The sequence below is a fragment of the Bufo gargarizans genome, chromosome 3 (assembly GCF_014858855.1).
Source record: "Bufo gargarizans isolate SCDJY-AF-19 chromosome 3, ASM1485885v1, whole genome shotgun sequence".
Classification (NCBI taxonomy): Eukaryota; Metazoa; Chordata; class Amphibia; order Anura; family Bufonidae; genus Bufo; species Bufo gargarizans.
In genome coordinates, this window is record NC_058082.1 from 279,420,824 (window position 1) to 279,433,841 (window position 13,018).

Below are 13,018 nucleotides of genomic sequence, written 5' to 3' on the forward strand. Positions count from 1 at the left end.
ACTGACACATCCGTGTTTTGTGGATCCGCGATTTGCGGACCTAAAAACACACAACGGTCCTGTGCATGAGGCCTAACAGTCAATGATTAACAGTCAATAGGTATGTGTGCTGTCCATGGAGAACACAAACTGCACACGTCCATGATTCACTGAAGTGTGAATGAGGACCAAGTACCATTTATATAAGCAAGGTTCACGTAAAGTTTTCCATCCTTTCACAGTAAAGGTATGTTCATACCACCATCGTTGTACATATTATTTTATTATCTTGTGTTTTAACTGGGATTGCAGGGATAATTGCAGCATGGGCATAAAATAATTAGTTAGATATTAGCTCAGCAATCTTGATGAGTGGTGTTATTTAGAAAGATGATCTGTACAAGCATTAAAAAATGCTGCCTGATATTATTATTATTATTCAGCCTCTACCAACGTTTCACACTTGGGGACAATTAGTGCAGAAGTGACTATGGTTGATTGTTTATGTATTATTATATCATTACAATTACTTCTTGGATAGCCTTTTCATAAAATCTCCAAAGATTTCATAATGTGTGTGTCTAAAACTGAGATGCTTGTAAAAATTTTGAATGAAAACAAAGCTGTAATACTTAACTATAAAACATACACTCCCAAATGATTGCTTATCAGCAAAAACATTTGTAGATTACAGAGTGCTATACCTAAAAAAGATATATTTTTAGTGTTCCATGTTTTCTCTCATTGTAATATTAATATAGTAAAATGGGCTAGAATGACCACAAGGAAAAGAATTTGCCTCTGGCATAAATATGGATGACCTGTCTTTCGACTTCTGCCAACCCCACTGATCAAACTGCTTGAAGGTGCTGAGACCTCTTCATTGTATAACATGCACAGTACTTGCTCCTCAAGCCAATGCCATCAGTGGTAGCTGTGTCCGGAGGGAGACTAAATGGAGAGCTGGTCAGTCACAAACCTGCAAGAGTGTTATCTTGACACCCATTGACTTAAATGCAAGTTGTACTTTAATAGTAACAGCACTTTTTGGATTATCACACTGATAAGGGCCATGTTGGTCCAGTGCCTCATTCTTGCTGTCAGTCCCAAAGAAGTGGTGGACAAACATGTGCAATACCGCTTCGTTTAGAAAGGGTACTCATTCTCTGGATTACAGGGGGCCCACAATCAAACCCCCGTGAACTAACATTTATCACCTATCCTGTGTATAGGTTTTTGCTGGATGACTCTTAATAGATGCAGAATATTTGCAACGTGTATCTTTGTCTAGAAATTAGTTAATAGCGGTGCCCTCTGGTATCCCATTTCTAAAATTACTTGTCCATCATAATAGCTTTTCATATTGTAATATGTAAGGTATCTGTGATTTCAGATTTGCAGCGTTAAACAAGGCATCAAACCAGAAAGACGTCACTGTACAATTTCAAATAACGGTAAGGCATTATCTGTACATCATATTACAGGAAAATAATTTATCCTCCATATCATTTGAGTGAGTAGATACAGAGATGCAAGTTCAGAATTTTTCATGTAACTATTTGAGCCTGCAATGCTTATGTATCCTGTTAACTCTGTTATTAAGATATCACGTACAGTCGTATTTTTGTGCTGAATGACAAATTCAGCTCGGCTACTTGCTAAAGTGTCTTGGGTATAAAAACTGTGCAGGTAAAAAGAATAAGCACGCAGATGCACTTTGTAAGTTGTCATACCTTACCCAGGTGAAATTAAAAATAAAACATAACTTTTAATGTATAAACAGTGAAATGAAATACCTTTTGGGGATAAAGTAAATCTAAAATGATCTAGAGCCTATTACTTCATAGGATAAACCCACTCAATGCAGTATAAGGTCTCTCTAGCAATATATTCACGTACGTTCCAAATCCTTTTCACCTTGATAAAAACACAAGAAAAGGCCTTACCAGCTAGGTGGCCATGTTACCGAAATGTCTGTAGTCCTAGAGGAGTCCATTCCTGGTTGTATTTATCAAGGTGATAAGGACATCAGACATGTGTGAATACATTGCCAGGGGGTCCTGATTACTATTCAGAGTCTTACCTTACACTGCACAGAGGCTTGTGAAATTATATGTCCTTAATTAATGTATTAATGTTTAGGTGCTTTGATTCTACTTTAGCCTTGTATTATGTATTGTCTATGTGAAAAGAAGGGATCTAATTGATCAAGCCACATTCACACTTTTTTGGACTGCATAGAGATTTTTGATCCATGAACAAGAACCATGAGACAGTACCTTCACATGACTTTAGCAGGAATTGCTGTGATTTGGGGATATGGTGCTTTTTATGTGCCTTACTTGTGCTAGCCACACAGCCCAAAACAAAGCACTGGAAAATTGCAGTAAACCACAAACCAGGACGTGTATGGGCACCATTAATGTGTAACACCCAATGCAGTATGTTTTTGAGTGTTGTAGAGAAGGCTAGAGGGGTATTCAGCAAAACTGAGAACAACCGATTGATATGGCTGTTCTCCTGACAAACCACTGGAATATCCTTTGAAGGACTATGGAGACCCACCTTTATGGATCTCGTACAGAGGCCCTAATTTTAAATTTGCTGTAGATCATTGAATATTTTCTCCATCTGTGAATTTTTAGAACATCATGTCAAAATGGCATTCCTTGATAATCTTTCTGGTTTGCCCACAGTGCCAATCCAGTTTTGAGCCATTGGAGACTGACTGGCTGATAGGAATACACTGCCAAAAAACTACAGCCTTTATATGGGGTTGACAGGCAGCACATCCCTAGCAACTTGTCTTGCTGGGAATATTCTGATGCCAAAAATAATTGGCTGTTCCAAACCTCACTTTTCTTTGACTATTATGACCATTGTACATTTAAGTTAGTATTACTTATGTATTAATTAAAAGTAAATTTTTTGTTACCAGAGCCGTGACACTTTTATACATAGCTCAATCAGAATTGGTCTGTTCAATAACTTTTTTTTTTTTTTTTTTTTTTTTAAAGCATAAAGGTTTTCGAGATGTACAAGCTGTCGAGCCAAATTCAGCAAAGTCTGAAATAAACCCACGCAAGCGCCTAAGGGAACATGATAAAGAATACCAGCCTTAAATTTATATATATAATTTTACTCTAAATTGAACAATTATTTATTTGTATTTTGTCCATGCACTTAGTAAAGAATGAAAGCGTGAAAGTACAAAGATGTTTTTTTATATAATCACTAGATAATCTTATAATTGTTGTACTTGCTAATATAAGACAATGCTTATTTTCGTTAAAGAGTTTTTTTCCACAATCTGCACCACTTTTGTTTATGGGCTGTGTCTGAACTTCACATCCATTTACTTGAAGTGGGCTGAACATTTAAAGGGCATCTGTCTGCAGATTTGTCCCTATAAAACTGGCCTCTTACATGTGCACTTGGCAGCTGAAGGCATCTGTGTTGGTCCCATGTTCACATGTGCCCGCATTGCTGAGAAAAATGTTTTAATATATGCAAATGAGCCTTTAGGAGCAATAGGGTCGGGGGGAATGGGGGGGGGGCCAGACCTTGTTTCTAATCTTGGAAAACTTGTTATACATGTAAACTTTTTAATGGTAATAATGTTTAAAATCACAAATAATGCTAGTTCTATGTCTGTATACTGTCTTCTATTGAAGTAAATATGCTCAATTATTAATTCTATGTCTGTGTTTTGCTGTTAACCTATATTCCCATCTCTAGATATGATCATAGAATTATTTTTTTGGACTACAGATGTTAAAAGTAATAATTTGAAGGAAGCATACATATAAAGGTTTTGTTAAAGGGGTTGGCCACTTGTATGGCACTTACTAATATATAAAATGTACACCATAGCAACTAGTACATTTACAAGGGATCTGAAGACCTGTTCCTCCTCTATCTAAAATATAAAAAAGGAGGATGGAAATCTGGTTCTCGTATCACTTTTTGTGGGATCTTTGGATTTACTCCTGCTATATCTAATTGGAGGGATCTGTTCCTACTATACAGTATGCGTATTGAGAGATCTGCTGCTGTCATACAATATATAATTCTGCTAAAAGATACTTTGTTTTGAGCAGTCATTGAGGTGCAGGCATGTTTTAGCATGAACTTGGTGCTCCATTTCTAGTGACCAGATTATTGTTGGGGGACGTTTACTGTTGGCGTATCCTTAGAATAACAGTTTTTGGTATGTTAATAGTCTTTGAGTTTCCCCCTTTAGAGAAAATTCTGTGGTGTGTTTTTTTTTTTTTTTTTTTTTTGCAAAAGTAGAAGCTCTTTTTGATGCAGAACACATCACAGCTTCTAGTCGTCACTTCTCATGTTTTGTCCTTGTATACAATACTCCCTTGTGAAAATCAATTCAGCTTTACTTTAAATCTAACAAAAAGAGGCCCTACTTTATTCTCGTGCATTAGGTGACGTGATTTTGCTTTATTAGTAGGGATGGTGTCACTGATTTGTAATGGATTAAAAGTTCTGGTCCTATATTTCTGTTTTCATCATATTTGAGTGCTTATTAAAGGGGTTCTCTGGGCTTTGGTAAAAATCCTCCTGTGTGCAGACCTTTGGAGGGAAGATAGTCTACTCAGAAATGACCCTTCTATTGTGCCACCGATTCCACCGTCTCCTATGTGATTGCTGGGACTGGATGCGGGCTCTTCTGCCCAGTTCCTGACCGAATGTGTTCCTGACTCGTGAACATATCCGGTCGGACCTAAGTGGAAGAGCCCACATCCAGAGAGGGCAGAATCAGTAGCGCAACGAGGGATCCTCAGAGTTTAACTTTGCTATAGCAGCCCTCACTTCAGTTCTGATTTATTGGCCATCCAGCTTATCTACACCAGTCCTCCTGCTCTGCTTCATAAGTGTTGCCTTTCCATGCTGCTTCAAGATCTGGTCTACTGGATAAACGGCTTAGCTCATCCACCTTACCGAGTGAGACAGAATAATCATGCCATAGATCCCAAAGGTGCACCAGCTTACATTCCAATACTGTTTGATGTTAACAAAACAAGTTACATAGTTAATACGGTTGAAAAAATTCATCCAAAAGTCCATCAAGTTCAACCAAGGGATAGATGGGGATGCAAATTCCAGAAGGAAGTGAGACTCAGATTTCTACACATTTTCATAAGCATTAATGTGATTTACTTTTAAGAATTTATCTAAACTCTTTTTAAAACTGTCCACTGTTCCTGCTGTGACCACATCCTGAGGAAGTCTATTCCACAGATTCACAGTTCTTACAGTAAAGAAGTTTTAAAGCTTTTGGAGACTGAACTTTTTCTTCTCCAGTCGGATGCAGTGCCCCCTTGTCTTTTGAGGGCATTTGACATGTGATAGTTTTTTACAGTATTTTTTGAATGGCCCATTTTATATATTTTCAGAAGATAACCGACAGGCACTCACCATCCGTATATTCAATACATATTGAGATACATACAGTATATATAAAAAAAAAAAAATTGTGTAAACTCAAACGCATACAACTCAAAATACCCCCTAAAAAAATGTATATTTTTAAATATAGTTGTTATATGTTAAAGCAATTAATATACCAGTTAATCCATCTTTAACGTCGTAAATAGTCCCCTGTTAGTAGGAAATTGATATAAGCTTAATGTACTATACTTCTGCAATCAGTAAACAGTGAATGACAAATTGATATGTCTCTATGTAGAACAATAAAAAGTAAATAAACAAATAATCATTATATTATTATTCATAAAAACTTCATAGAAAAAATGGTGACAAAAATAAGTCAATAATAGATTTCAGAATACAAATCCCAAAATGTCGTTGTGATTATATCCAAGTCCTTATCTTCTTATTCCCATGAATTTGAAGTGAGTGTATATACAGATTTTTCCGTGTATATTACTTTAACCAGTACAGGACCGCCGCACGCAGGATCGCATCCTGGCGGCAGCCCTGTAATTCCTCCTGGACGCGCCGGCGCGTCCTCCCGCGAGATGCAATGATCATCGCTGGCAGGCTGGTGTCTTTTAAAAAATCGAATCAGAAGCCATTTAACACCTTATATTTATAAATATAAGGTGTTAAATGGCTTGTGTACTCCTCTGCTGGTCCTTTTCGTCGATTGGTCCCAGCAGAGGAGCACACATCACAGTGAGTACACAAGACACACTACACTTAGCCCCAGATCACCCCCCATCACCGCAATTAACCCCTTGATCACCCCTGTCAATCACTAGTGAAAGGGAAAAAAGTGATCAATGTAAACTGTCACTTTTTTTTTTTTCACTAGTATTGACTGCACCCAGTGCACCCAGCCCGCCGCACCGCAGTCACTGATTCGCTGATTAGCGTATCGCTAATCAGTATTGGTACTTTTATAGTATCTGTAAGTGATCAGAACTGATCACAGTCAGATCTATATTAGTATTAGTGTCACCTTAGCTCGCCTTCCACCCAAAACGCAGTGTTTGCCCATTCAGGCCTGATCGGTCACCCACGCCCGCCCCGCCGCAGTGACAAAAAATATATATATTTTTTTTTGATCACTGCACAATCACTTTACAAGCGCTGCGGCGATAAAAAAAAATCAGTTTTGATATTTTTTATCAATCGCAGCGGCTTCCGGTACTTCGCTAGCCTCCCATTTGTAAGACAGGCTTGCTTTTTTTCTTGGGTAGTCTCAGGGAATACCCCCTAAATTTAGTTGACCAAATGGAAAATAAGGGGTATTCTTCTGAAGAGGCCTACAGGCTTCTGACCCAGTCGGATGAGGAATGGCAGTGGCAGTCTGACCCAAAGTTCGGACGAGGAGGTTGAGGTCCCTGATACCACCAGGCGTACCCGGCCCCGTGTTGCTAGACCACAGGTTGCGCAGGATCCGCTTCAAGGGCAGCAGAGTGGGGCTGGCGCTGTCGGTTTACATGGTGAGGCATACACCAGCAGCCCATCCTGGACCTAGTACCAGCACTGCCGTACAACATGGTGAAGTGGCGAGCACCAGAAGGGCAGTTGAAGCTGGTACAGTGGCACGTGCATTAGTTCCCTCGTCGCAGCCACCGCACAGACAGGCCCGTAGAGTCCCTGAGGCGCTGGCAAACCCTGATTGGCAGCCCCCAACTTCAGCCGCACCATTAGTTCCCCCTTTCACCGCCCAGTCAGGTTGAGACAGCTCAGATCGGATCGGCACTGGGGTTTTTTGAGCTGTTCTTGACTGCGGAGCTGTTGGACTTAGTCCTGGCAGAAACAAATCAATATGCCACTCAATTTATAGCTGCCAACCCGGGAAGCTTTTATTCCCAGTCTTTCCGGTGGAAACCCGTCCAAGTTTCCGAAATTAAAACTTTTCTGGGCCTTCTCCTCAACATGGGCCTAACAAAAAAGCATGAATTGCGGTCATATTGGTCCACGAACCCAATTCATCACATGCCCATGTTCTCTGCTGCCATATCCAGGACACGATTTGAGACCATCCTGCGTTTCCTGCACTTTAGTGACAACAGCACCTCTCGTCCCAGAGGCCACCCAGCTTTTGACCGGCTCCACAAAATTCGGCCCCTCATAGACCTTTTTAACACCAAATTTTCAGATTTGTATACCCCTGAGCAAAACATCTGCGTAGACGAGTCGCTTATAGATTTTACCGGGCGCCTTGGCTTCAAACAATACATCCCAAGCAAGCGCGCCCGGTATGGGTTCAAATTGTATAAGCTCTGTGAAAGGGCCACAGGCTATACGCACAAATTTCGAGTCTATGAGGGTAAAAATCAGACCATGGAGCCGGTCGGTTGCCCTGACTACCTGGGGAGCAGTGGGAAGACAGTGTGGGACTTGGTGTCACCCTTATTTGGCAAGGGGTACCATCTTTATGTGGACAATTTTTACACAAGTGTGCCCTTCTTCAGGCATTTGTTTTTAGAACAGATTGGCTGCTGTGGCACCGCGCGACCTAGTCGCCGGGGCTTCCCCCAACGGCTCATTACCACCCGTCTTGCAAGGGGGGAGAGGGCTGCCTTGTGTAATGAAGAACTGCTCGCGGTGAAATGGAGAGACAAGCATGACGTTTACATGCTCTCCTCCATTCACACAGACTCGACAATCCAAATTGAACGAGCAACTGGAGTCATTGAAAAGCCCCTCTTGGTCCACGACTATAATTTGCTCACGGCAGGGGTGGACTTCAATGACCAGATGTTGGCTCCCTATTTACTTTCCCGCAGAACCAGACGCTGGTATAAGAAGGTGTCTGTATATTTGATTCAATTGGCTCTGTATAATAGTTTTGTTCTCTACAGTAAGGCTGGGACAACAAGATCCTTCCTCAAATTTCAGGAAGAGATCATCGAGAACCTCCTGTATCCAGGAGGTTCCATGGCCCCAACCACCAGTGTAGTGAGCCGTCTACACGAGCGACATTTCCCCAGTGTCGTTGCTGGTACCTCAAACCAACCGTCACCCTGAAAAAAATGTGTCTGTAGCAGGAGTGGAATAAGGCATGACACCCGCTATTTCTGCCCTGACCACCCTGCCCTATGCTTAGGGGAGTGTTTTCAGAAGTACCACACACAGGTACACTTAGCATAGGGATTGCATCTCACAGGACAGGCACACAGGGCTCTTAGGGCCATTTCACTCACAGCTGCTGCAAACCTCTCCTTTCACCTGGGACAAAGTGCATAATGTACTCCGCCACATCTTTGGGCGCTTTGCACATTGTCCCATGGGGAAGGAGTGGTTTATCCTATAAAGGTAAAAAAAAGCAAAACAAAAAAGTTAATGTTCTGTTCCAAAAGTTCATAAAAGTTAATGTTCTGTTCAAATGTTATTATAAAGTTCATGTTAATAAATTTAATGCGTTACGGCCTGTTTTTTTTTTTTTTTTATATACCTTCTAGGTGGACCAACCGATGAATCAGCTGCAGCACTGATGTGCATTCTGACAGAAGCATTGCGCTGCTATCAGATTACACAAAAGTCGGTGTATTCGGCGCTGCAAGACCAGATTTCTCCTCTGCCGTAAAAAAGATATGTTTGCTGAGGCTTATGAGCTGAGGGGCGGTGTTCATATGCTTTGGCAAACACTTTGTAGATAAAAAAAACCCGGCAGTGATTTATTCATCCACATTGATGTGAATGGAGAAATCGGGTTTGCCAGGGCATATGAGTTGAGTGGGTATGAATGTTGGGCGGAGCTCCTATGTCCAGGAAGACGCCTTTCCCCCCCCTCCCCAGAGGCTGAACGAAAAAGAAAAAATCTCATTACCCGTATGCGCAATATAAGGAGAATAGCAGAAACTCCTAATGCTGGCCATACATGTAATGATTGCGGAGACCCTCAAATGCCAGGGCAGTACAAACATCCCACAAATGACCCCATTTTGGAAAGAAGACACCCTAAGGTATTTGCTGATGGGCATAGTGAGTTCATAGAAGTTTTTTTCTTTTTTGTCACAAGTTAGCGGAAAATGATGTTGTTGTTTTTTCCTACAAAGTCTCATATTCCACTAACTTGTGACAAAAAAGAAAAACTTCCATGAACTCACTATGCCCATCACGAAATACCTTGGGGGTGTCTTCTTTTCAAAATGGGGTCACATGTGGGGTATTTATACTGCCCTGGCATTTTAGGGGCCCTTTTAGAGAAATGTATATATTTTCAATCCGCTTATACTCAAATGAAGACCAAAAATGATGGGTTCTAGTGGGTAGTTCAGTCTGTATCTTTGCCAGACGCGTTTCGAGGTGATCTCACCTCTTCCTCAGTGGCCATGATTCAGATCGGATCTAGCCCCTTTTTTATACTAGAGTATCATGAACTACATCAAATATCCAGAATGAATTTCCACAGAGGCATGGACCGCATATATTCTTAAATATTATCCCATTTCTATTGTAATTTTTATATATCATTTTTCACCAAAATATAAAAAAATATATAGGTAAACAGATAAAAAATGGATCGAAAATAAATAACATAAAAAAAGCAATAGGTTTTTATTGCGATTTTTACATGCTTTTTTTTATATTTTTAATGTGTTTTTCACAGTTTAGTTACTACTTCCCATTTTCTTAACTTTTTCATGGTTTCTTAATCAAAAATAAATTCAACTCTAAAGATTAAACTAAAAATGAAATATATTCTATTTGAACCTGCCCATTTTCCCCTTTAAATGGACTGATTTGATAAACAGATCAACTTATTTTCTTGATTTTTATTTTATTGAGTGTTGCTATTATTACTTGTGTCTAGATCGGCTATAGGATGGGATCTTGATAGAACGATAGAATAAGGGCAGGGTCCTCACCTCCGGGGGAGATCGTGGTGCCTCTTCACAGCCTGACTACGATGTCCCATCAGTGAGGGGCACCCACACGCATCTACAAGAAGCCAAATAGCTCAAAGTCCAAATTGAGGCCTCCAGGTAACAATGTTTCAAATTCATAAATACGTCTGGAATCTTGTCTAGACATTCTTAAAATGTGATCCCTACCCTCCAATGGATATTCACTTTCTCAAATCCAGAAACACTACATGCACAGCCGCTCCTCTGTCCAGGCTTCTACTCACCTCCTCAACAAATCAGGTTAGTCTGACAACTTCTGTCCTTGGTAAACCTATGTTGGTTATCATTTACAATATTATTTACAGTCACATACTCCTGTATGAAGTCTCTTAAGAGTCCTTCAAACATTTTCCCCACACCAGAAGTTAAACTAACTGGTCTATAATTACCTGTGGAGGACCTAGATCCTTTTTTGAATATGGGCACCACATTTGCCTTGCGCCGCCACTGTACCAGTTTATAGTGAATCTTTAAAAATTATAAACAGGGGCACATCAATTATTAAACTGAGCTTTTTAAGAACTCTTGGGTGTAATCCATCTGGACCCGGAGCCTTGTTCACATTTACCTTATTTAACTTAGTTTGAACCATATCTACAGTTAGCCAATAGCGTAGATTACTGGATGTACTAACAGCCCCACCACAGATATCAGCTCCTTCCTCTTTTGTATATACAGAGCTAAAAAAAAACATTTAGTAACTCTGCCTTTTCATTATCTTCCATGACTAATCCCCCCTTTAACATTATTTAGGGGACCTACCTGCTCAGACCTTGGTTTTTTAGCATTTATTATTGATGGAACCTTCTAGGATGATATAACCTCCTCCAGGGTCAATTCTGGTGGCAATGGGAACATAGGCAACAGTGTTCTTGATAGCAGTGTTCTTACTGAAATGAGATTGTTGGAAACATACAATTGTACATTCTAGCGCTATCTTCATGTGGTAGATGGGTTTCTTGTATACACAAAACGTCAGCATTAGAAGCAGAGGCCTCCCTCCACATATAGGCTATATTGAGGACAGTTAAGTCCCTTGGCATTTAGTGACATAATCTTGAGCCCCATGATAGCGGATAGAGGCCGCTATGAGGGCACCGCGGTATAAAGGAAATGCAAAGTTTGTTACAGTTTGTACGTGTTTATACTGTAAACTATGTGCAACTAGACTTAAAGATATGGTAGGGAAGGGAAGAAAAGGACTAAGTGGGAGAAAGCTGGTTAAAAAGCAAATCTGGACTGTGTTCAGCCGTCTATAGATCAGTAGGGCGAAAGTTCACTGCTGAGGCTGAGAGAGCAGGGCAAATATTTTTTAAACCGGAGGGACTGCACCTCAGCTGAAAGAAATATGGGAGTGTCCCAAATGTTGCTAGACATAAAGCACCTTATCATTTGATGTGGGGTATGCTGGTGCTAGTGTGGGGTCAGAGTCCACTTAGTGTTGACAACCACGAGAGTTCACGTTCGGCTGTCATTCGTCCGTGCACTCCGGTAGTTGGGCTGATTGTAAAGGGGGGCCTTCTTTGGTGTCCCATAGGGGCAAAGGGATATGCCACAACTGAAGGAGTCGTCTTCCATCTTCTAATTCTCTTGATGGTATGGGTTTGGTCATTTTTGCGGATTAGTAATTTCAGGGGATATCCCCATTTATATGGAACGGCATGATCTCGAAGAGCTGTGGTGATCGGTAGTAATGTTTTGCGTCGATGGAGAGTCGCCATGGACAGATCTGCTAAAAGTTTGACCTTTTAATATGGTGCTGGGAGTGGACCCCTTTTCCGCGCAGCAATCATCAATGCCTCTTTGGTGTGGAAAAAGTAGATGCGTGCGAGAGTATCTCGCGGGATGTTTGGTCCCAGGTACGATGGCTTGGGTATCCTATGGGCTCGGTCAATAATCATATCAGGAACAGGAATTTGTGGAAGAAGCACTTTCGTTAGCCCTTTTAGGTACGTCTGCAGCTCTAGGGGTGCGATTTCTTCGAGTATGCTCTGAATTTTACGTTGTATTGCCTAGAGCGATCCTCCAAGTCGGCCATTTTTAGCTTAATAGCTTCTAATTCATCTGCCAAGTCATTATGGGCATCTATGACTGTGTTTTGGGAATTGGCAAATTCACTAATTTTTGTTTCCATATGGAGGATTGTGTCTTCAGTTTCTTGTACTAGTAGTAAGTGGATTAATCAGACCCTGCTATGTCAGTATGCAGGGAGGATTTTAGCACCATGAGAATGGTCTTAAGTAAATCTTCTGTGACTGGCTTAGGCTACTTTCACACTAGCACTTGATCGGATCCGTTCTGAACGGATCCAATCATATTAATGCAGACGGAGGCTCCGTTCAGTATGGATCCGTCTGCATTAACAACTTAGAAAAATTTCTAAGTGCGAAAGTAGCCTGAGCGGATCCGTTCAGACTTTCAATGTAAAGTCAATGGGGGACGGATCCGCTTGAAGATTGAGCCATATGGTGTCATCTTCAAGCGGATCCGTTCCCATTGACTTACATTGTAAGTCTGGACGGATCCGCACGGCCAGGCGGACAGCTGAATGCTGCAAGCAGCGTTCAGCTGTCCGCCTGGCCGTGCGGAGGCGAGCGGAGGCTGAACGCCGCCAGACTGATGCAGTCTGAGCGGATCCGCATCCATTCAGACTGCATCAGGGCTGGACGGAAGCGTTCTGCTCCGCTCGTGAGCTC

General features: G+C 41.2%; 1 protein-coding gene across 3 annotated transcripts in view; it reads left to right on the plus strand.

Annotated features, from left to right (window-relative positions):
* The window catches only part of LOC122932164 (DNA repair protein RAD51 homolog 3-like), a 76,226-nt gene extending 71,780 nt beyond the window's left edge, over positions 1–4,446 (plus strand). For 2 of the 3 annotated variants that reach the window (XM_044286421.1, XM_044286423.1), the window contains 2 exons: positions 1,373–1,433; positions 2,997–4,446. In XM_044286421.1, coding sequence (XP_044142356.1) covers positions 1,373–1,433; positions 2,997–3,101 — 166 coding nt within the window. In that variant the 3' untranslated portion in view covers positions 3,102–4,446. The remainder of the gene's footprint in view (positions 1–1,372; positions 1,434–2,996) is intronic. The other variant, XM_044286422.1, reaches the window with a different exon arrangement.
* Positions 4,447–13,018: the final 8,572 nt, after the last annotated feature.